Source organism: Myotis nattereri (genome assembly GCF_964212035.1).
Source record: "Myotis nattereri genome assembly, chromosome: 10".
Taxonomy (NCBI): Eukaryota; Metazoa; Chordata; class Mammalia; order Chiroptera; family Vespertilionidae; genus Myotis; species Myotis nattereri.
The window spans coordinates 82,282,641-82,306,110 of record NC_138085.1 but is presented as its reverse complement, the minus strand read 5'-3'; the positions used below and the strand labels follow the sequence as shown (position 1 = coordinate 82,306,110).

The 23,470-nt window shown below is 59.3% G+C and overlaps 1 protein-coding gene across 1 annotated transcript in view; it reads left to right on the top strand.

The window, feature by feature from the left end:
* The window catches only part of ASAP2 (ArfGAP with SH3 domain, ankyrin repeat and PH domain 2), a gene marked incomplete at its 5' end in the record, with an annotated part of 89,307 nt that overhangs the window by 32,776 nt on the left and 33,061 nt on the right, over positions 1–23,470 (top strand). The window contains 5 exons of the mRNA XM_081100704.1: positions 9,563–9,708; positions 19,408–19,482; positions 20,198–20,247; positions 20,952–21,081; positions 21,469–21,554. Coding sequence (XP_080956830.1) covers positions 9,563–9,708; positions 19,408–19,482; positions 20,198–20,247; positions 20,952–21,081; positions 21,469–21,554 — 487 coding nt within the window. The remainder of the gene's footprint in view (positions 1–9,562; positions 9,709–19,407; positions 19,483–20,197; positions 20,248–20,951; positions 21,082–21,468; positions 21,555–23,470) is intronic.

Sequence of the window (23,470 nt, the reverse complement as noted above, 5' to 3'; positions counted from 1 at the left end):
CCACGTTGTACTTCTGTTCCCTGGGCAGCAGAACCAGCTTCGCCACGCTGGTGGGCCAGCGCCGGGCCCGGTCCTGCCCTGTTCCTCACATTGTGCGGCTAATCATTCCGATGCCCTTCCCACTTCTCTCTCAGCCCGATTCTCGCCTTTCTAGTTTGGGGAGAAAATGAATAAAAAGCATATAGTCAACTATTCCACATAATATTCGGTCTAGTCTTATATAAATGAGTTCTTTTTAAAAGAACACACACCACCGCCTTGGACTTCAAGGTCGCAGGCTGCACATGCGGCAGGTCAGCCTCCTGCACAAAACCTGCCAGCGGATAGAAAATACCGTTTGTGAGTCATCAAGTGACTGTCGTTCACTCAAAGGCCAGTGGCAGCCTTAGGGGACCAGACACGGGGAGGGACCCCCGAGAGATCGGAATCGGGCTGATGGATTTTGGAGACGGCCCGTGGGGAGAGCACCCCACCCTGGGGATGGAGACACGCGGGGCCTGAGGGAGGCGCCGGGGCGGGGTGGGGGGCGGGGGGGCCGCCCACTGGCTGCACCGTCCCCTTCACCCTCCCTCACAGGGTCTCCCTCCCAGGCTGGGGATGGCTTGGGGTCGTGCTGTCAGGAGGGAGCGTTCTGGACGTGTGTGTCCACCTAACCCCCCCAACCCCCAGTAAAGTCCTGTGAGCTGTGATTGCCTCCCCCACGGAGGGCCGGGCAAGCCACCATCCCAAACAGCCTAGTGACCATCAAGAATTGCCAAATGCAGTCACGATGGGATTACACAAACAAAAATATGTAAAAACTCTGTACTGAAAACTATAAAACCCTGTGACTGAAACGAAAGGCCACGGATCTGGTGCTAGGCCAGGCCCGTAGGGCTCGCTCCTCCTTCAAGGGTGGCTCTGCCCTTCGGGACTGGGCTCGGGCGTTCGGGCTGGGCTCTGCGGGGCCGGGCTGGGCTCTCTGAGGGTCTGAGGTGTGGCTCTGAGGCTCTGGGGCTCGGCTAGACGCGGGCTAGCCTCTGTCTTGAGGCAGTTACGCTGCCCACGACACATCACAGCTTTGTGCCGTGTTGGCCGTGGCCTCTGACAGTGAGTACGAAGGGTCGGAGCAGCAGGTGGCCTGCAGGGAGTGGACACTCATTCCAACCCCCGTTCCTTCCACGTCCACCGTGGGCCAGCTCGAGAGCAGCGGCTGCCGGGACTGGTTTCCTGTCCGTGTCCGCCCGCGTCACACGGCGTCACACACACGGTCACGGACCTTCCCCGGAGTTTCTGGCATCAGGAGCAGGGACCCTTCGTCCGAGGCATTCTTTCTGGGCCGCGCCCCCTTCACAGGGACCAGACCCCTTTGAGAGAGTCCAGAGGCCGTTCAACTCAAACCCACGCAGGCCGGGGGGGAGCCCCGGTCTCCCCAGCTTGCCGCCTAGGAAAGGACCCTTCCTGAGCCATGGCCTCGGAGCCAGAGGCTGAGAGGGCTGCTGACCACTGGGCCGCACTGGCCGGGCCCGCCAAAGCTTCACGGTGCCGATGCGATTGCGAGAGGAGCGCAGTCTCAGCCTCTCCCAGGTTACCCGCCTGTGAATCCCTCTCCTCCTGGGATCGGCCCGCGGGAGCCTCAGGTTGGTGAACGCTGCAGGACCCCCTGCGCCCGGCTCCTTGTACCCCTGACCCAGGCCCCTGTGCCGAGGCCCCCTCCCCCTCCCCGCGTGCCTGGTGCCCTCTCCCCCCGCGCTCGCTCGCGCTTTGGCGCTTCATCAGAAGAGGCTGAGGCTTCCCCCAGCGCCGGGCGCCCGCTGCGTCCTCTCTGAGCCGCACGCGCAGCAGCCGCTCGCGGAAGGTCCCCTGTTCTCGTCACCGCTGCCGTCTCTGCGTCGTGCCAGGTGTGAGTTATTATAAGGCCGTGAGTCTGCATGTTCCCAGGCCAGGCTGTCCTGGTCCTGGAGTCTTTATGCCGAGCAAGTACCGTCTCCTTCGGAACGGCCGCCCGCGAGGCCTGGCCTCCTGCCCGGGTGTCGCCGGCATCACTCAGCATCTTTGGAAGCTGCTCGGGCACTGCGGGCGACCGCCCTTGGAGTATATTTAGTGAGGAGCCTAAGGGGAGACGGATCTTGTTAGAAGGAGACGTCAGCCATCAGCGAGGCAGGCTGCACAGGGGAGTGAGCTGCTGGGACCGCAGCGGGTCCCGAGCGTTACAGCCGTGCTCACCCGGTTCTGAGGGCGTCAGTCCGGGGCCCGTGGCGTCCAGTCACTGTGTGCATGCGTGTGTATTGTATGTGCCGCTGTACGTGCTCAGTGTCGGAGAGATGGGCTTACACTGTAGGTGTGGGCAGTGTGGTGACGGCAGAATGTTCTGTGTGAAGTTCACACAGGTTTCTTGAGAAGGGATCGGAGGTGACTTGAGCAGCCGGCTGTGTTTTTACAGTCCAACCTGGGACCCACACGGCAACCCCACGTGTGCCCACGCCTGCCTCAGGGCAGTGGTCTGACCTTCAGAGGCCCGGGTGCCGGGTGGTCCTTAAGACACAGATAGCGGCCCACCCTCAGAGTTTTGGCTCAGTCGGTGCAGGATGGAGCCTGAGTGTTTGCCAATCAACTGAGGACTTGGGTGATGCTGAGGCTGCTGGCCTTGGAGCGTATACCTGAGGCACACACGCACATGCACACACTCGCCGCGTGCACACATACACACGTGCACATGCACATGTGCACACACATATACCCCGCTTTATGGATTGGACCACAAAAGCACCAGCAAGCCTCCCTCCCCCACCCCACCCCGCATACAAAGTGATCATTTTCTTACACGATAGTAGGTCTGTTTTTTTCTAAAGTAGTTACTACAGCGATTTGTTGAGAAACAGTTTCTACGGTAATTTTCCCCGATCACAATAGGCTGCTGCCTGGCCTCGTTTATTCTAGAACTTGTGCTAGGCTTGGTTCCTCGCGCTCAGCCCCAGCCCAGAGGTGCCCCGCGGGGACGTCAGAGCTGTTTCCTCGTGTCTCTGGAAGGAGGTCCCGTTGTTGACGTGGGAGAGGAACCTCACGTCTGAGAACTGAAAGCTGGTGTGGGAGGGCCCTGGAGGCGGGCGTCCGCGTGGGGCGCAGGAGAGGCACTTCTGGGGGCGGCTTGCCCCGGGACGAGGAAGTGAGCCGGCCATGGGCAGGTTCCAGGGAGGGTGGCGGCCGGCTCTGAGGAAGTGGGGGAGGGGAGCCTGGGTTCTGCAGGCCGAGATGTGGGTCTGAGGTTCGGCTATCTCTCGTCTGCTGGTTAAGAGTGACTGTCGGTTTTCGGGGGGTGACTTGGGGGATCCTATCAGCCAGGATCAACCCTTAGTCACGGGAGGAAGCTGACTGGAGGCCACGCCGATTGCTGCGTGCCGTCCCCGGGTCAGCGGGAGCCGTGTTGGGGTCATCCTGTTACGGGCAGGGGTTTAGGCTGCTCTGGGCTGGGCCTTCTCGCCCGGCGTGTGGGTCTGCGGCGGCCTCAGGAGTCTGCACCCCAAAGTGTGAGAGGTGATGCAAGCATGCCTTTTCCTGAGGAGCGCCCCCGGCGTTGTCCTGCCGTTAGTGGGGTCTGTGGCCACCGGAAGATTCAAGAAGCTCAGAGCGGGCCCGGCCCCGAGGGTCACAGGAGATCCGTCTGGGCCGGCTCTGCCTCGCGCACTGGGAGACGCGGCTGCGTCAGCGGCAGGTGTGTCCCAACCTGTTTCCTCATCCCGCAGTTGTCAAGATGCAGCGGTGTGTATGCATGTGCTGCGTCCCGTATCCTGTGTGCTGTCCCATGTGCTGTGTCCCGTGCGCTGCGTCCCGTGTCCTGTGTGCTGTCCCGTGTGCTGCATCTCGGGTCCTGTGTGTTGTCCCGTGTGCTGTGTCCCGTGTGCGCCAGCCCTCTGACCGCACACCAGGGCGGATTGCCGGTGCATGCGTACCTGTGTCTTGCTAGTGTGTTGACAGGTGCCCATCTCATGCAGAGGGAGTGGGGTTGTGTTCAGTTACTCACACAGGCCTCCGGCTGTCATTTTTGTCGTTGATGTAGGGTAGGGTCAAAAAATATGGGGTCGTCACAGCGCAAGTTTTCACTTCCTCATAGGCGGCCTCACCTTGACCTCACCAACCCCACTGCTGGACACATGCAGCCAGGAGGCGGTCTTGTGGTGACCTCTATGGTGACCTCTGTAGGATCGGTGGTGTCAGAGGTCAGAGGGGAGGCCCAGGACTGACAAAGGAGATAAGTGAGTTTTGAATGGAGGTTGGGAAGTAGAAGGAGCATGGCTGTGGGAGGAAGTGCAGGCGCCGAAGCCAAGCGGTGTGGCCAGGACTGGGGCGGCAGGGTCCCCGTCAGCCACCAGCTGCCCACTCACCACCACCTGAGCCTGAGGCCAGGGATCACAGCTGCCCACTCCCCCACCCACATGTTCCCCGGGTTGGCCCCTCCCTGTTCCTGCTGCTTCTCTGGGAATTCCTACCTGACGTTGGAACCTCAGCTCAGATGCCCCCTTTCTGGCACCTCTGGTCCTCAGCACCCAGCACGCTGCCTGGCACTGCAGGCCGGCGATACGCGGCCGGCTTGCCTCGCCCTGGACGGTGACCACACACACCTGAGACCCAGCAGGCAGCCACCTTCGGCGAGGGGGGTGATGAGAGCTGGTGGAGGTGGCGTGAGGGTGGTTGCACTGCCGTGGGTCCCGTCCTGTCCCCGCCCCCGCCCCCTGGCAGCGCTGGGTGGTGGCTGCTTGTGCTGTGGCCTGTTGAGTTCTTGTCGATCCAATGACTTTTGCTTGAACTCCACGCACTGGGCCTTGTCCTCGGTCTCCGTGTTTGCAAATAACAGTCAGATAAACTGAGCGGCACACAGCAGAGCCCAGCCGGACACTGGCCTGTGGCTGCCTCGCAGGGTTCCCTGTGAGAGGCTCACGCACCCTCCGCGTGGGTGGCAGAAAGCGTGGCTGCTGTGCACGGAGGTGCGGGCCCGGGAAGGCCGCTGGCTTCAGATTGGGGAGAGCCGGTTCCTGCCCGTTCTCCCCAGCCCCTCCCCCGTCAGCGCTCCCAGGTCTGGGTCATTTGTGAAACCAGATTGCAGATGTGTCTGAGCCAGGGAGCTGGAGAGGGAGCCGGTTTTAGAAGAACAGCTTTCACGGATCCATAAATAAAGCTGATGGCCCCAGTCTGGGCTCCTTCCAGGAACTTTATTCCCAAGCTGCTTATTTTAGGTTCCTGCGTTAAATTTGGTTTTGGCGAAAGAGAAGTACAGGCGCTCTGCTGCGTTCCGTTCTCCGGGAGGGAAGGCTCCGGCGGGGGGGTCGGAGCCGCGGTCGGGGAGTGTGTGCGGGTTTGGGGTTGCTGTTCTCGTGGCCGTGCCTGTCGGGAAGCCCCGCACAGACTCCGGGCTGCGGTCTTTATTAAGAACCTGCACGTTTGTTTGCAAGAAGAGAAATTTGTGTTTAAAATCTCAACTAGAGTCCGAGCTGGTTTGGCTCAGTGGATAGAGCATCGGCCCTCAGACTGAAGGGTCCCGGGTTCGATTCCGGTCAAGGGCACATACTTAGGTTACAGGCTTGATCCCTGTCCCTGATCAAGGTGCAAGCGGGAAGCAAACAATTGATGTGTCTCTCTCACATCGATGTTTCTCTCTCTCTCTGTCTCTCCCCCTCCCTTCAGTCTCTAAAAAAAAAATCAACGGAAAAATATCCTCAGGTGAGGATTAAAAAACAACAACAAAAAACCCCTCCATTAGATCAACATGAGTCCCCACTGACCTAAGCTGGGGCAGCTCGAGCATCGGGAAATGATGATTCAGTGGATGGAAACACTTAAATGTAAATACATGAAGTCACCAGGAGGTGATGATGATAACACCTTACATGAGATGATGATGAGATCACGTTACATGAGACGAGATGATGAATTCATCATGACACATGAGATGATCAGGAGATCATCGTGATACATATGTGGTGATCATGAGATCATGATACATGAGCTGGTGAGATCATGTTACATGAGATGAGATGATGGTGCGGTCATGGTCCATAAGCTGGTTATGATCATGAGGTGATACATGAGCTGGTGAGATCTGTTACATGAGATGAGATGATGGTGCAGTCATGGTCCATAAGCTGGTTATGATCATGAGGTGATACATGGGCTGGTGAGATCTGTTACATGAGACGAGATGATGGTGCGGTCATGGTCCATGAGCTGGTGATGATCATGAGATGTTACATGAGATGAGATGATGAGATCTGTTACATGAGATGAGATGATGGTGTGGTCATGGTCCATGAGCTGGTTATGATCATGAGATGATACATGGGCTGGTGAGATCTGTTACATGAGATGAGATGATGGTGTGGTCATGGTCCATAAGCTGGTGATGATCATGAGGTGATACATGGGCTGGTGAGATCTGTTACATGAGACGAGATGATGGTGCGGTCATGGTCCATGAGCTGGTGGTGATCATGAGATGATACATGAGCTGATGAGATCGTTACATGAGATGAGATGAGATGAGATGAGATGAGATGAGATGATGAGATCATGTTCCATGAGCTGGTGGAGATCATGAGGTCATTATGACACCTGAAGCAATGACCCGGATGATGCCAATGACGAGCCAGAAGCCTCCTTGACCACTGTTGGGGTCGCCGGGTCAGCACGTCACTGCAGAGTTTATAGGGAGAGACTTTTTTGTGATGTAACCTCAGTGGTTGGGAAGCCCAGGAGGGACAGAGGACGTCTGTCCGTCCATCCGTCCGTCCGTCCTCGGTGCTGGAAGGGGAAGCTTTGCTGATTCTCCTGCGCCAGGTCGGCCGAGCGCCCGGGGAGAGAAGGCAGGTTCCTCCCCCCGGGGACCAGGGCTGGGAGGCGGTCTGCGTCGTGGGCAGAGGGTGGATGGGGCCCTGCCCCACCTCTTTCCAACTGTGTGACCTTGGGAATCGGGGAACCCTCTGAGCGCCACTTCATGCAGCGATAAAAGGGACGGAAGGCACTAGCAGTACCTCAGGCTGACCCGGTTGAATGGAACCTGGGGCTGGAGGCCACCTGGCAGGCACTGAAAGCGAATGCCCCGCCCTGCCCTGGGGGGTCCACGTAGAGCAGCCTGGACATCTGGGCACCATCTTTTGTTTATTTTTTTATTACATATTTTTATTGATTTCAGAGAGGAAGGGAGAGGAAGAGATAGAAACATCAGTGATGAGAGAGAATCATGGATCGGCTGCCTCCTGCACACCCACCACTGGAGATCGAGCCTGCAACCCAGGCCTATGCCCTGACCGGGAATCGAACCGTGACCTGGTTCATAGGTCGATGCTCAACCACTGAGCCACAGCGGCCGGGCTGAAATGCAGCTTTTAAAATCCAAAGCTCAGGCCCCTTTGGTTTGGGCGAGGCTCGCTATTGCAGGGATGAGACGCGCGCGTGGGGCAGAGGAGGAGAAGTGGCTCCGGGGGTCAGAGCCCCTGGGCTTGAGTCTGGCCCGGCCATGCTCTGCCTGTTTCCAGCACGTGGCGGGAAGCTGCTGTGCGTGTGAGAAGCCGTTCTGTCAACACCAGCCTCTCTGCCGTGGCCGCTGCGGTGACTGCGGTCCTTTCTCTGTCCCATGACCGGTACCTTCACCCTGTGAGTCTCACGGCAGGTCCCCGGCCCTCCGGTGGCTGAGACGCGTCCTGGTGAGCGAGGAGGCCTTACCGCAGTGGTTCTCAACCTTCCTAACACCGCAGCCCCTTCATACAGTTCCTCATGTTGTGGTGACCCCCAATTTCATGGTTACAAATTGAACATAATGGAAGCATAGTGATGAATCACAAGAACAATATGTGATTATATATGTGTTTTCCGATGGTCTTAGGCAACCCCTGTGAAAGGGTTGTTTCGACCCCCAAAGGGGTCGCGACCCACAGGTTGAGAACCGCTGACTTACCGGGTCAGACTTGTCCACTGGGAGGCACAGGACTGGAACCCAGACCCGCCGGGCCCCTCTTGCTCCTGCGCTGAGTGTAGTCGCAGAACTGCGTTTACTTTGAGCGGAACTCGCAGGTCCTCCTCAGGAATGTGAACTAAATAAATAAGTGAAAAGCTAGTTAAGGGAAGGGGCTTGGGCAGTGAGATGGATTTCTCTTGTGTTTGTTAGATCCACGTAGGGATCCCCCAGACATTGAAAGACCGCGGGAGGCCCAGGGCAAGGCGCCCCCGCAGGGGACAGGCGGGCACTGCGTTTGTGGGTCACGGGGATCTGGCTCCGAGGCAAGGGCTGCCCCCCACAAGCAAACGTCCCCCTCCTTCGCCCCAGTTGTCAGGCCTGGCCCAGGCAGCAGCAGCGGCTGACAGTGGCTTTGTTTCCCCGGGGAATTCGGCAGCGTTGACGTCCAAGTGGGTGCTGCCTGGCTGCCGGGCCCGCGTGCCTGTGAAGGGGCTGAGTTGTGTTTCTAATTGAAGCGATGAGCAGTGGACATCAGGTGTCCATGCGAACAGGAGTGGTTTCCGTAGAGACTGCTGGACTCGTTTAGAAGGCCTCACCCCAGCCCTGGCTGGGGGCTCAGTGGGTTATCAGCGTTGTCCTGATATGCCAAGGTTGTGGGTTTGATCTGGTGAGGGCTCATGCAAGACGTAACCAGTGAATGCATGAATAAGTGGAACAACAAATCTCTCTCTCTCTCTTTCTCTCTCTCCCCCTCCCTCCCTCCGTCCCTCCCTCCCTCTCAAATTAATTAGAAAAAAAATTTAAATAAATAAATACAAGACCTCACCCAGCCCAGCCAGTGTGGCTCAGCGGTTGAGCGTTGACCCAGGAACCAAGGTCAGGGCACATGTCCGGGTTGTGGGCTGGATCCCCAGTGTGGAGGCAACTGATCAATGACTCATCATTGATGTTTCTCTCTCTCTCCCTCTCCCTTCCTCTCTGAACTCAATAAAAAAAATTTTTTTTAAAGAAAAAGGTAGGGGATGCGGTGCTGTGTGCTCTGGGTCGGAGTTGTGGGTCTCACGCTGCACACCAGCTGCCGTGCGTGGCAGAGTTGACTGGACGGGGCCGCCTGCGAGATGCCGGGAGGGACGGCCCTGGGGCGTGGAGGGCGCGGGTGGCCTTGGTCTCACCCGCTGAGCTGCCGACCGGGGGGCCTCCTGGAGGCGCTGCCCCCCTGCCCCTCACACGTGTGCTTTGGGACCGGTTGCCGGCACCACAGGGTGTTGTAGCGAAGTTATTTCTGCTCTGGGTGCATCTTTACTTTTCTCAGATTTATTTTTCCAAAAAAATTTTTAAAAAAATATTTTTATTGATTTCCGAGAGGAAGGGAGAGGGAGAGAGAAACATCAATGATGAGAGAGAATCATGGATCGGCTGCCTCCTGCACGCCCCCCACTGGGGATTGAGCAACCCGGGCCTGTGCCCTGACGGGAATCGAACCCTGACCTCCTGGTCCATAGGTTGATGCTCAACCACAGCCACGCCTGCAGGCTCAGATGTTTATTCTGCTGACGGCTCGGTTTTACTCGCAGCTGAGAAGCTGGGGAGGGGCTGGCGAGGTCCGCGTGTTGACAGCACGTCTCCCCTTGGCTGCAGCGCACGTGGAGAACGAGGAGCAGTACACGCAGGCGCTGGAGAAGTTTGGTGGCAACTGCGTGTGCAGAGACGACCCGGACCTGGGAAGCGCCTTCCTCAAGTTCTCGGTGTTTACCAAGGAGTTGACGGCCCTTTTCAAAAACCTGGTGAGTGTCCTGGCTGTGCGCGCCTGCCCTCGGCTGCAGGTGAGCCCGGAGCTGAGGGGGGTGGGGGGGCAGGTGAGCCCAGAGCTGGGGAGGTGGGGGGCAGGTGAGCCTGGAGCTGAGGGGGGGTGGAGGGAGGTGAGCCCAGAGCTGGGGAGGCGGGGGGCAGGTGAGCCCGGAGCTGGGGAGGCGGGGGGCAGGTGAGCCTGGAGCTGAAGGGGGGGTGCAGGTGAGCCCGGAGCTAAGGGGGGGGTGCAGGTGAGCCCGGAGCTGAGGGAGGGGGTGCAGGTGAGCCCGGAGCTGAGGGAGGGGGGGCAGGTGAGCCCCGAGCTGAGGGAGGGGGGGCAGGTGAGCCCGGAGCTGAGGGAGGGGGTGCAGGTGAGCCCGGAGCTGAGGGAGGGGGGGCAGGTGAGCCCGGAGCTGATGGGGGGGGCAGGTGAGCCCCGAGCTGGGGAGGCAGGGGGCAGGTGAGCCCGGAGCTGGGAGCGGGCAGGGAGCGCCGAGGGCTCAGCCAGGCCTGTTGGAGGAACCGGGATGCGTTTCAGAGCTCACCGCGTCCCAGAGGAATGATCTGTTCTGTACACAGCAGGTCCCGTTGGGGTACACTTTAGACCTGCAACATGAAACAAGACCTTTTAAGTCAGTGCGGCATTTAAATGGGCACAGCTGGGGGACTGAAGGCATTCATCTTCATGAGGGCCTCTCTCTGCCTTCAGTGTTTAATCGTTTCTAAGCTGTGCAGAAGAGCCCGTTTCTGGTGATTACAGTCGGTGTTTAAACGTATACTGTTTAATAAACGTGTTTCAGACCCGTCTTACCCAGCAGCGTGGCCTGGCATCGAAGCGCAGAAATTACCACGAATATTTCGAGGCCTTTTCTTCTCCCTGAAAAAGGTCTCGCTCTCAGCCAGCGAAGTGGGGGCCGGGCGCCTTGCCGGCGGCGGGCGCTGGGGGTGGGGGGATTGGCGCTCTTTCTTGCGCCTGGCAGCCCCGAGCCGTCCCCACCCTCGTCCTCGGTGGAACGGGACTCGGAAGGAGCGGGCAGCCGCGTGTTGGTGGCCGCCGTGTTTTCTCCCACGAGGCGTGTCCGCTGGGATGGTCCCAGCATCTCTTTCCTGTTTTTCTCCCCCACAAGGTCACAGGCGACCCGACCAGGTCACGCACTCGGTAATGCTTTCTCTGTCGGTCCCGAACCACGGCGTCCCTTTCATTTCTCTGTCAGAAGCCCTACCAAGTGGGAAAACAGGTCCGCGTTCTTGACGTGGTGGCGGCGGCGGGTCTGCAAGTGTGGCCTCCACAGGCCGACCCGGGAACGATGTAAGAGCTGATGACGGGAGGCGAGGGCCGGACCGGTCTGGGTCCGGGTCCGTCCCCCCCCCCCCCCCCCCGCACATGGAAGGTGGCCCAGTTGGAAATGGTGGCAGTAAAAGCCCTTGGTGGGCTGAAGTTTTCCTTGGCGTCATTGGGCATCTCTTGGGGCTTTTATCAAGTTCGCCGCCTGAGTGTTACGGCCCCAAACGCGCCGCTGGCGGCCACACTGAGCCCGGAGCCCGGCCCCTCCCAGCCCTCGCTGGACGCAGGCAGGCGGCATGTTCAGGTCTCGCCACCCAGTCACCACTGGAGAAAGCAGGCGGCCCAGGAAGAGATGGGGGTCAATGCTGAGGTGGGGGTCCTGGGTGAAAGGTCAGCTCAGCTCCTAGCCCCTGCGCAGCAGCCGCGGCCGCCAGCTCCTCCCGCCTGCTCCTCCCGCCACCTCCTCCCACCTGCTCCTCCCGCCAGCTCCTCCCACCACCTCCTCCCACCTGCTCCTCCCGCCTGCTCCTCCCGCCTGACTCGTAAATGCGAATGAATGGCCTTCAGAGTGAAAGAGACCAAAGGAGACAAAACAAGGAAACGGACACAAGGACCAGCAGGAGAGAAGCTAAAGAAACAATGCTTCATTCCTCAGATACAATCAGGACATTGTATCCGGAGGGAAGAGTGGAGTCCGCTAGTCAGACAATTAGTGTAAGAATATGTACAATGGCCCTGGCTGGGGTGGCTCAGTGGATAGAGCCCCGGCCTGCGTACTGAAGGGTCCCGGGTTCGATTCCAGTCAGGGAGGGGCACATGCCCGGGTTGCGGGCTCTATCGCTGGTCGGGGGCGTGCAGGAGGCAGGCGATCCATGATTCTCTCATCATCGATGTTTCTCTCTCTCCGTCTCCCTTGCTCTCTGACATCAATCAAAACAATATTTTACAAAAAAGAAAATGTACAATGAAAAATCCTATGAGAAGGATCGGAGTAGAAGAAATCTCTCAGGAAATAGGTCAAAAAGACCAAAAAGTAGGGAATGGAACGTCCTCAGGGGTCGGTATCCGACTGGCTGGCCTGACAGAGGGAGACTAGAAGGGCAGAGAGGACGCCGAGCACACCAGCACAGAGAAGACTCCTCCCGCGGAGGACTCGCCAGTGCCCAGCCCAGCAAGGACTCCCCCGCCCTCCCCCCCCCCGAGGCATCTCCGTGGGAAATGAGAAGACCCAGACGCTCCCCAGGGGACACAGGCTCAAGAGCTGCAATGGCCTTGGGCTCCTCGGCGGAAACACTGGGAACTTGAAGGTCTGGAACGAGGCCCCTGAATCCCGGGGGACAGTGTCGTACCCCAAGTCCTACCCAGCCCGCGGAGCACGGGGCAGCGTGGGGGAACGTCAGCCGTGGAAGGCCGAAGCGCTGGACTCCCATGTGGCACTCCTCTGCGGCTCCTCCAGGGTGAGCTCGGGCGGAAGAGGAAAGCGAGGAGGAGGAGGAGGAGGAGGAGGAGGAGGGGGGTCAGCGGACAGCGTCCGACCACGAGCAGCAGGGAAAGGGACCCCAGGAGGAGGCGTGGCAGGCCCCGCAGGGTGACGGGCTGGAGCAGGTCTGCCCCCCCACCACCACCACCGTCTCCACTCCGCGTATCCCTGGCCTCTGCGTGGGAAGGAGATGCTGACGTGCTGCCTGGCTCGGTGTGAGGAGACCGCCCACGTGCTTTCGCACCGCGGAGCTCACTGAATCCGGAACAGCCCGTGGGAGAGTCGGTGTTACCCCATTCCACAGGTTAGGTCACTGAGGCTGGGGGTGGTTTAAGGAGCTAACCGCCCTCTCAGGGCGCCTTTGAGCCCTGGCCCAAGGCTGTGTGCCTGCAGGTGGGGAGCTGGAACGCGGAATGCGAGCAGCCAGCTGCCGGTGAAACAAAGCATCCCTTCTCTTCTCAATTTTCTGCAAAACTGAAAGCAGGGCTGGGCCCGGACGGTGACTGCACGTGCCCACCGCCCCTGGCTCTGGCTCGGGCTGCAGAGGTCCCTGCGGCGAGGGATCCCGGTGGCCCCCTTCAGCGAGCTGCCCCGCGGGCGTGTGCTGGTCCCGACAGCTCCTTCAGGCCTGCCAGCAGCTGTTCAGGTGTAGGACCTTCATCTTTCCGAGGCCTTAGCCACCAAGGGACAGAGTGGGGAGTCAGATTTGGATCTTAACTCTCCCCACCCGTGCTCTGTCCACCGTGGTATTTAAACTCCTTGGGGCAGAAGACCACAGACTGAAGGGGAGGAAGTGCAGCAGCTGGAGGAGGAGGGCTGGGCCTCCTTAAAGCCAGGACAGGAGAACCACGCCCACCGCCCAGGGCCGCCCGCAAGATAAGATCAAAGGAGGAAGAGGAAAGGTTTTTGTGAATTAAAACCCACCAGCGACCTGTTAGGTCCTTACCATACGCGGATTTACCAATGGCCCAGGCAGCCATCGCTCAGTCCATGTGCATGTGCGTTCCTTCCGTTCCAGCTCCTGCTCGGTGGAGTTCGGGTTGTTGATCCTCTTTCCTGGCAAAGATCAGAGACAGACACAGAGTCCGTGGTCGGAGGCCAGGCGGCCGCTGCTGAGAGCGAGCTGAGCAGGGGGTCCTCCTCTCTCGGTAGCTTGTATCCGCTCTGAGTCCTATGTTGGGTCACATCTCCGCTCTCTCCTCTCGCTAGCGCAGTGATGGCGAACCTATGACACGCGTGTCAGAGGTGACACGCGAACTCATTTTTTTGGTTGATTTTTCTTTGTTAAATGGCATTTAAATATATAAAATAAATATAAAAAATATAAGTCTTTGTTTTACTATGGTGGCAAAGATCAAAAAATTTCTCTATGTGACACGGCACCAGAGTTGAGTTAGGGTTTATCGAAATGCTGACACGCCGAGCTCAGAAGGTCCGCCGTCACTGCACTAGAGCCTCGCTTTTGCTTTTCCCTGGGCGCTTAGGACCTTCCCCTGCGGCCGCGGCTCAGTCCGGCTCAGTCCCGCCCGGGAAGGGGCCAGGTGACCCCGCTGCCCGCCCTGTGCGTGCGAGGGTGTTCAGGAGGCAGCCTCGCGCCTGGAGGAAGGAGGAGGCAGCTGAGCCTGAAGTGAGACCGTTCCTGGGTGAGAGTCTCCCCGCTAGGAAGTCGTGGGTCTTCTCTGCGGCCACGCAGGTGGAGGAGGCGCAGGTGGAGGAGGCGGCCGCTCCGCGACGGCCGCGGGACACAGCGTGCGAAGCCGCGTCTCTGGCGCTTCCCTCCGACCTGATGATGAGCATCCTGGGAGGGGGCCGCTCCCGGGCTGGGAAGTGCCTTTTTTTTTCTTTTTTTTTTTTTTTTTTTTGGTCAATCCTCACCCCAGGTTATTTTTCCCATTGATTTTTTTTAAATTTATTTTCTTAGGAAAGTGGAAGGGAGGGAGGGGGGAGAGACAGAGGAAGATCCATGTGCAGGAGACACAGGGATTGGTTGCCTCCCACGCATGCCCTGACCAGACCAGGAATCGAACCCGCAACCCAGGTCCATGCCCGTGACCGGAATCGAACCCGCAACCCTTGGCGCTCAGGCCAGTGCTCTCACTGGTCGGGTGAGGAGTGTCTTTCTAATGGGCGCGTGGCTGCCCTGAAGGTCACGTCTCTGGACGGTCGGCTGCGGATCGGAGACTTGACGGCGAAATGTGTGCTCTCGGGCTGCAGAGCCTGCTGGGGGCCCACGGGGTCCGGGGAGGGGGGCGGGGCTGAGGCCAGGGTGGACGGTCCGGGCGGGCCCTGGGCTGAGGAATGTCACATCACTCATTTTGAAAGAGGAAGGGGGAAGTTCTACCAACCACAGGTTCTGTCGCGGCGAGTGGCTGCCTGGGCTCTGTCCGCGCCGTGCGCTCAGATCAGAGGCGGGACCAGGCAGACTGGCATCCTACCTGCGGGACAGGCGACAGGACGACGAGAGCACCTGTCCCGGCTCAGGTCCTCCCTGTTAAAGCTCATCTCCTGCTCAGCACGGAGGTCTTCCTCCCAGAGGGCCCCCCTCGGTGCTCCCCTAAACTTCCCTTTAGCTTCTTTTACAGAAAATGTCATATTTTTTTTTCAACGTTTTTTTAAAAGAAATATGTTTTTATTGACTTTAGAGCGAGAGGGAGGGAGAGGGAGAGAGAGATGGAAACATCCATGGGAGAGAAACATCAGTGGGCTGCCTCCTGCACGCCCTCTGCTGGGGACCGAGCCCACAAGCCAGGGGTGTGCCCTGACTGGGGAATTGAATCATTAAATCTCTCTCCCTCCCCCTTCCTCTCTGAAATCAATACAAATATCTTAAAAGGGAAAAGCAAAGAGTTTTGGAGGAAAGCCCTGGCAAGAGCTCTTCTATGCGAGATTCACAACCTGCCCCGGAAGACTGCGCCCAGCTTCCTGTCGGGATTCATTCTCATTCATATATTCATATTCATATTCTCTCTCTCTCTCTCTCTCTCTCTCTCTCTCTCTCTCTCTCTCTCTCTCTCGTTGCTGGTCCCTGAAAGTAGGGCTGCGGCACAGCAGTCCTGTCTCGGGCCGGCTTCCAGGCGGGTCCTGGGGCAAGATAGATCCTTCGGCAAAGCAGACTCGCTGTTGACCGAGTCAAAGAGAAGGCAGCCCCCTGGTTCCTGGGAGTCGGGCCGACCAGCAACAGTGGTGACCAGTGACCAGAGCTCAAGAAGCCGGCGAACAGTGCCCGGGAGCTGGGCAGATGAGAGGGGCAGATTTTAAGAGAGTATGAAAGCGCCCGGTGGCCATGGCTCGGGCTGAGCATCGACCCGGGAACCAGCAGGTCCCGGTTCGATTCCCGGTCAGGCTCAGGCCGGGGTTGTGGGCTCCATCCCCAGTGTGGGGCGTGCAGGAGGCAGCCGATCCATAATTCTCTCTCATCATGGATGTTTCCCTCCTTTCCCTTCTTCTCTGAAATCAATGACAGTATTAGAAAAAGAAAAAGAGTATGAAAGTGACAAAGCTAGAGGCAAGGAATTTTAACACCAGTCTTCTTGGGAAGATGGCGTTGGCTGGCTCTGTCCCCGCCCGCCTCTCCCCATCTCCTTGTCCCTCTCTGGTTGCTTATCAGCTGTGGCATTAGCACAGCCAGGTGGTTCTTGGTCTCCGATAGCCCGGCTGTCCCTGCCCCGCCCGCCCGCTGAGTCAATCACGTCTCCTTGTGGGATTACAGACCCCGCCTGCTGTTGACTCATCTTGTCAGACGGATGCCGGCTGCAGGCGAACCTGGACCGCGCAGGCGGCGAGGGGGGGGAGAGGCTGGGCTGTTCCTTTAAAGATTGCCTGTTTGCCGTTGGCATTCGATCCACAGTTCATGGCCGTGATTAAGATGAGTAATTTGTATTCACATCGTCCGTGCTGTTTAAAAAGCCGCTGGATGTAATGTGCTTGTTAAAGGGAGTCGGCACGTACGAGAAAGCCCAGTGCGCACTTGGCGCTAAGGAAAACATCCCTGGGTTTACTCAGGGATAACTTAATTCTTCCCAGAGGCCATAAAGCTTTCACCACTCGTGCCCGAGCCCCGGGTGTGCGGTCTCGCTGGCTGCGGTTCATCTCTCCGGGCCGGGAGGCGAGGCTCACTCACTCAGCGGCCGGCCAGCGGCTGCCCGGCCCGGTGCGCACAGCCCAAGAAGCGCTCACAGCCGGCTTCATGCGCGGGGCCCTCCGGCCCAGACGGGACATCTGGGCTCCTGGGCTCCCGTTCGCCAGCCCGGCCTGCAGCAGCGGCTCCGGGCCTTCCCTGACTCGGCACGCGTGTGTGCCCGAGTGTGGGGTGCAGGGGGCAGACGGGCTGATGTTGACGGGGTGTCTCTTTATTTGGTTATAATTTATTTTTAAAGCAGATTCCCTCTGCTCTTCTTTTTAAAATGATATCTTTATTGATCTTAAGGAGAGAGGATGGAAGAGGGAGAGAGACAGAGAGAAACATCGACCAGTTGCCGTCTGCACACACCCCGACCGGGGGATTGAACTCCCAGCCCGGCATGTGCCCTGACCGGGCATTGATCGGTGACCTTTGGTGCGTGGGGTCAAAGCTCAACCACCACCGTAGCCACACTGGCCAGCACTGCCGCAGTTTCTTCTAAAAAACCAGCTTTATCGAGGGATATTTTGCACGTCATAAAATTTACCCACTTCAGTGATGTCTCCCCTCCCGCCTTTCCCCGGTGGGGCGGCCGTCATCCTAAATTAGTTTGGGGACCGTTCCTGCCCCCCAGGAAGGTCCCTTGTGTCCTCTACTGTTAACCCTATTTCTTGCTCCACTGCCCCCCACCCCCAGCCCGAGGTAACTACTAATCTACTTTTTGTCTCTCTTGTAACAACTTAGCTAATTACTTCCCGATTAGAGAAGTAGCAGTTTCCTGTTTTAGATCCTTGAATGGCTCCACGAAGAAGAGTGGACTGGAATGGAGGCCCGCTTTCCCCTTGCTCAGGTGGCCCCCGTGTCCCCAGGCCTGTGCCTTTCCACGCTTCTCCGCACTGTTCCTCCTCTTCTTCTTCAAATATGTTTTTATTGATTTTTAGAGAGAGAGGGGGGAAAGGAGGGGTGAAGAGGCAGAAACATCGATGAGAGAGAAACATCATCGATCGGCCACCGGGGATCGAGCCCGCAAGCCGGGCCTGTGCCCCGACTGGGAATCAAACCGGCGGCCTCTAGGTTCCTTAGTCGATGCTCAACCACTGAGCCACGCCGGCCAGGCCACACTGTCCTTCTTGCCTGGACACCCTCCACCCCATCTTGCAAGACAGAACTCTCCCTCTCTCTTCAGTCTTCTCACATCACCCCGATCAGCAGAGATTTCCCTGGTGCCCAGACTACACGTCATTTCTCTTCTCGGAAAGTCCGCGGCGTCTTATCTATGGCTCTGGGAGTGTGTGGGGCGCGGTGCTTGCTGCTCTGCGTGCTTTACCTCCCCCGGTGAGCCAAGGGTCCCGGAACCCGGGGGGCCGTCTAATCCATCTTTGTCTCCTACCCCCCCACTCCCCCCATGGGTCTGCAGCTTCATCTCCCGCCAGTGCCAGGGCCGCCTGCCTCCCACGCACCATTCGTCACCGGGGTGATGGCCCTTTAATAGCGTGTCCCCGCGGGCGGTGGCCCTGTGCCCGGGATCTGGGTGAAAGCCAGCCGCGGGCGTGTTCGGGCACCGGTAGCTTTTCCCTCTTCTCCGAGGCAGTGCTGCACTCTGGATACCAACGCTGAGCTGAGCTCCTCGCTCCCCGGGGCCTGCCATTCACCGTGGAAACCACCTGTGCTTGTCAGGGGGTTCCCGGCGTGGCTTCCTCCAGGTCCGCGTCCCTTCCAGCCGCCCACCAGCCCGCGCCTCACACTCAGCTTTCGTGTTGAAACGTTTCGCTCCCAGGCTGATCCCGCGGGTCAGGGCCGGTGACGCGGCCCCGGGAGCAGGGCCGGTGATGGCAGATGCTGATGTCGGAGCAGGACGCTCGGGGCCCAGCCCGGCGTTTCTGGGAGAGTCGTGACCGGGTGGGCCCCTTACCTGGCAGGATTGGTGGGCAGCCCGGGCGTCCGTACGCCCCTTGCCGGTAGCTTTCCAATAGCTTTCTCTCTCCTTTTGGCTTTTAATGCACTGAACAGTGTATAGAAATCAGATCCCATGTTGCCCTAAAAACCATGCCTGTGTTTTATATTCCCATTCCTGTTCCAGGTAATTGTACGAAAAATAAGGTTTCTCCGCTCGATTGTCAGAATGAACGTGTGAGGTTCCACAGTTCTCAGTCTTGTCTTCCCCTTTCACAGCCTGTAACCGGGTGCGGGAACCCCAGTGACACATGTACTCCCTCCCCCGGTCCCGGCCACGGGGGCGCCCACAGGCAGCGAGTTGACTGACAGGGTGGTGAGCCCGGGGGCGGGAGAAAGTGGACCCCGGCTTACGTTCCCCTCTGGGCGGGGCCCCTGCAGGCTCTGAACCCCGAGTCTGTGCCGGAAGGCCCTCCCAACGAGGCTGTGTCCCTCCCTTCACACGAATCTGGGGGGGGAGGGGGGGGAGGCTCTTCCCTCCTCCCAGGAGGCAGAGCCCTCGTTCTGTTTTTCCTGTCGGGCCCCCCGTTGGGGGCTGTGCTGGGAGGTGGGGGCTCGGGGGCGAGAAGTGAGCCCGGGACAGCCAGGCCTCGGCGGGGTCGGAGCCTGTCGGTGGCTCTCACGCCGCCGGTTGGGAAGGTTTTTCTTCCTGGCAATGCTTATCTTTCACCAACGCGATCGCTTAATAGCAGAAAGTTACTGCTGCGGAGACGGGTGGAGACCGCTTGGGGCACCCGTCACCTGGGAGAGCGGACGAGGTCCTCGCGGCAGGGGCTGCGGTGAGGGTGCCGTCGCCCGGCCTCGCCCTCGCTGTGCCGCTGGGGACTGAGAGCACCCTCTCTGGTCTTGTCTTTCAGATTCAGAACATGAACAACATCATCTCCTTCCCTCTGGACAGCTTGCTGAAGGGGGACCTGAAAGGCGTGAAGGGGGTACGGCGACGGCTCCGGGGGGGGCGTTTGCAGGGCCACCGCCGTGGGCCTGGGGGTGGCTTCCGGGGCCCCCGCTGCTGAGCACTCGGTCGCTTTTGCACGAACATGTGTGTGAGTCCTGGGAGGCCGCGTGCTCCCAGGATCTGCACGGGGCACATCGGGCACATCGGGAAGCCCAGCGGCTGGTCTCGGGACCCCGCACGCTGTGCCAGGAGAGCCGTGGGCAGGGAGGAGGGGCCGCCCAGCCGGTCAGGCACCCGGAGCTGCCCATTGTCTTCTCGGGGCCGGAGCTCGGGGCCGAGAGGCCGGCAGGACGGGCAGGAAGGTGCCGAGGCAGAGGGAGGACGTAGAGAGACGGGCAGGAGGCTTTCGTGCCGCAGAGTCGGGTGGGGCTGGGGGCGGGCAGGGCCCTGCAGGCTGGGAGCTGAGTCCTGTCGGAGGTCAGTGAAGAGCCAGGATGTCAAAAACAAGCCCCACCCGTGGCAAGCGTTCCTCTCCCGAAAGGACCTGCTGGACAGAACGTGACGCGGGCGGGGGTGGGGTGGGGGCGCTGCCTGGTGGAGTCTCCGGAGCTCGGTACCTCCGAGCCAGGCCTGCCGAGTGCGGCCCCAGCTCCAGGCAGAAGCGTCGGGGGACGGGGGGGGGGGGGGGGCGGGGTAGTTCTCTGCCGTGGGCCCCGAGCAGCCCTGTTTAATTTCTGCCTCTCCGTTTACAGGATCTGAAAAAGCCTTTTGATAAAGCCTGGAAGGACTATGAAACCAAAATGTGAGTGTTTCCATTTAAAAACACACCACAATGTGGGTAATTTGCGATTTCGACTTTAAACCCAGCTTTTCTAGCGTAAAGGCATTGTCTGACTAACCCTGACCCAGGACAGAGCTCACCTAAAACTGTCGCTCGGTGCCTTCACGCCTGCTGTCCAAATGCCGTGATGCTGGCCTCTTTACGCAGGTTTCTTCCTGGTCCCTTTTGTTTCATGTCAAAAGGGTTACAGAGCGTCATTTCCAGGGAGGCTCATCGAAGGAAGTCGAGGCCACCTTCCCCGAGGTGTCTCCCCCCGCCCCCTCCCCCCTTCCCCCCGTGTTATCACTGTTGGTCACAGCAGCACATTTTTCGTACCCCATCTTCCTGGTGATTTGTGGGTCCCCTTAGCGCAGGTCATGTTTCTCAGCCTCACCAGGCCCCTTGGTTTCAGAAAAGGAGAGAAGAGAGGTTGTGGGGACCCCCTCCCCCGTCAGCCTCACCTGGCTGCCTTCTCTCCCTCCTCTGAGAGAGAGAGAAGTGCTTAGGGAGGATTTGTGGAGTAAATACTCAACCCAAAGGCCAAGGTTGGCGTGTCTGTGGCCACAGGCATTTCCTTTGCAGTGGGTTAAGGGGCGGCCCCGTGAGCGTGCGCTGTCCCTGCCCGGCCGTCCGGCCTGGGCCGCGGGCCGAGAGCGTCCGACTCCTCCCCGCTCTCCCGCCCGCAGCACCAAAATCGAGAAGGAGAAGAAGGAGCACGCCAAGCTGCACGGGATGATCCGTACGGAGATCACCGGCGCCGAGATCGCCGAGGAGATGGAGAAGGAGCGGCGGTTCTTCCAGCTGCAGATGTGCGAGGTGAGGGCGGCCCGCGGGCGGCCGGAGCCGACCCCCGCCTGGGCCTCAGAGAACCCCGCTGCCCCGTGGGACCCCCTTCGGTTCAGCCTCTCCCCCGCCTCGTTCTTCCTGAAGCCAGAGCAGCCATTCCTCCTCCTCGCGGGTGAGATACGGGCGGATGACTCGGAGTCCTTGGCACTAAGTGAGACGCTGAGTCAGCTGTGAGTCAGGGCGTTCCTGTGGCAGCCACGGGAAAGGGACCCTGAGTGTGGCCTCGGGGACCATGCCGCCTCTGCCAGGAGCTCCCGCCACGCGGAGGAGAACGGGCGTGCGGTCTGTCCCCGGCTCATGCTGAGCACGCGGCCGCCTCTGCCTCTGACACCCCTTTGTGTTGTGTTGTTTCCACAGTACCTGCTGAAGGTCAACGAAATCAAGATCAAGAAGGGAGTGGACTTACTTCAGAATCTGATCAAGTATTTTCATGCCCAGTGCAAGTAAGTTCTTGGTCCTTGTGGTGGTGTTAAGTCAGACATGTCTCTCTCTCTGGCAAATTCCGGTCGCTCGATAGCGGTTTCAGCCTTTCTCATCTCGCGGCACACAGGAGGTGGAAATTCTGCCGCATATATTTTGCCCATCTGACCAAAAAAAAAACAACACAAAAAAAGGTGTAATTTCGGTTCATTCACGCCGGACGGCGGTGGTTGTCACTGTTGACGTGACAGTATCAGAGAATCGAGGTCCGTGTCCCTGACTACACAGTCGGGTGTTGCATGTTGTAAAATTCTTGCTGCTCGCACCAGTGCGCCTGCCACCGCTCACCGGTTGGAAATCGCCGATCTGTAGTCTTGTGCTGAAGGAAATCAGCCCTCTTTGGATCGTCTGTAGTGGAGGGATGGGCACATGCTACCACATGCATGAACCCGAAAACATGTTAAGGGAGAGAAGCCAGACCAGAGGCCCTGTGGGGGGAGGGGAGTTAGGGGGAGGGGAACGCGGGGATGACTGCTCACGGGACAGGGTGTTTTGGGGGGTCCAAGTGTTCTGGAGTCAGTGCTGATGATTGCACAGCTTTGTGGAAATGCTCAACACCACTGCCTGTCCACTGAGAAGGGTGCATTTGACGGTCTGAGCGTGAGATCTCAATAAGAACACAAACATAAGAGTCGGTTTTATCAATAGGCTTGTTTTGCCCTTTCTGTAGAGGGCCATGGAGCCTGACCCCGCGCGTGACCTCCGGTGGTGCTGGTTAGAGGAGGAAGGCGGGGGGCTGATTCAGCGTGTCAGGTTAAGACATGCTTCCAGGTGTGAGGTATCCTGCAGCGCAAAGACAGAGCACAGCAGGCCGCCTGCAGGGGAGGCGGGGAAACGCCCGCATTCAGGGCGGCCCGCACTCACCTCGGCCGCACGCGTCAGGCCGGCACAGTCCGCCCGCACCGCCAGCCTGGCTGTCTTCCCGGCTCCTGGTCCTGCTGGTTTGCCCTGACCCCCGCCCCTGCCGCTAATGCACACACTTTCCTGGAGTGTGTGTCCAGCACGGTCCTTGATGCCGGCGATAAAGTGACGCCCACCCCAGGCCTGGTTCCCGCTCGAGTCCAGCAGGGCCATCGGGCTCCCGCAAACAGACGTGTCATTGGACATGTAGCACGTGTTCTAACGTGTAGGAATCTAAGAAACAGAAGGATCTCCTTGAGATGGACATGGAGGGCAGGGGCAGGGGTGTTTCTCTCTTCTCTCTTGTTCCTTGCTGTGTTTGCCAGCAGCCGGAACGCAGCGCCGGCACATAGTAGGCCAGGCACATAGTAGGCATTCACGTACTTGCTAAGTGAGCTGCAGGCCTCTCTGGGGAGGCGTGTGTTCTGAGCTCCACGGATGAGGAGCAGGGGAAGAACATGCCGGGCCAAGTGGAGGTCTTGACGCAGGAGAACGGCCAGCGTGGCTCACCCCTGAGTGAGCTGCCTGAAGGGAACCGGGCACAGAGCATTAGGGACCCGGACGTCCTTCCCAGTCCTGCAGAAGGGCTTGCGTTTCATCCCAGGTGCGTGGGGGGAGCTCTTGGAAAGTCTAAAGCGGAAAACCCACTCGGCAAGTGCCGACTGGGCGCCGCTGGCGCTGACGGGGGAGGTGTGGACCCACTGGAGACGCCCGAGGCGCATGGCCACGCCTGGATGCTTGCCTTGTCCCCGCGGCGGCTGCCCCCACGACGCACCTCTGCCCACACTGTCCCATCCCCTTTCCCCAGAATTCCGTTCTGTCTCCTCTGCGCCTTCCCCAGCCTCCGTCCCTCCCCACGGCCTCGCTCAGATGTCACTGCTACTTGGAAGTCCTCCTGCTCGGGCCCTGATGCAGTGACTTCTCTTCCTGTATCTCCATGGCAACATCTTTCCTGTTGTGCGAGGCCTCCCCCTGACCT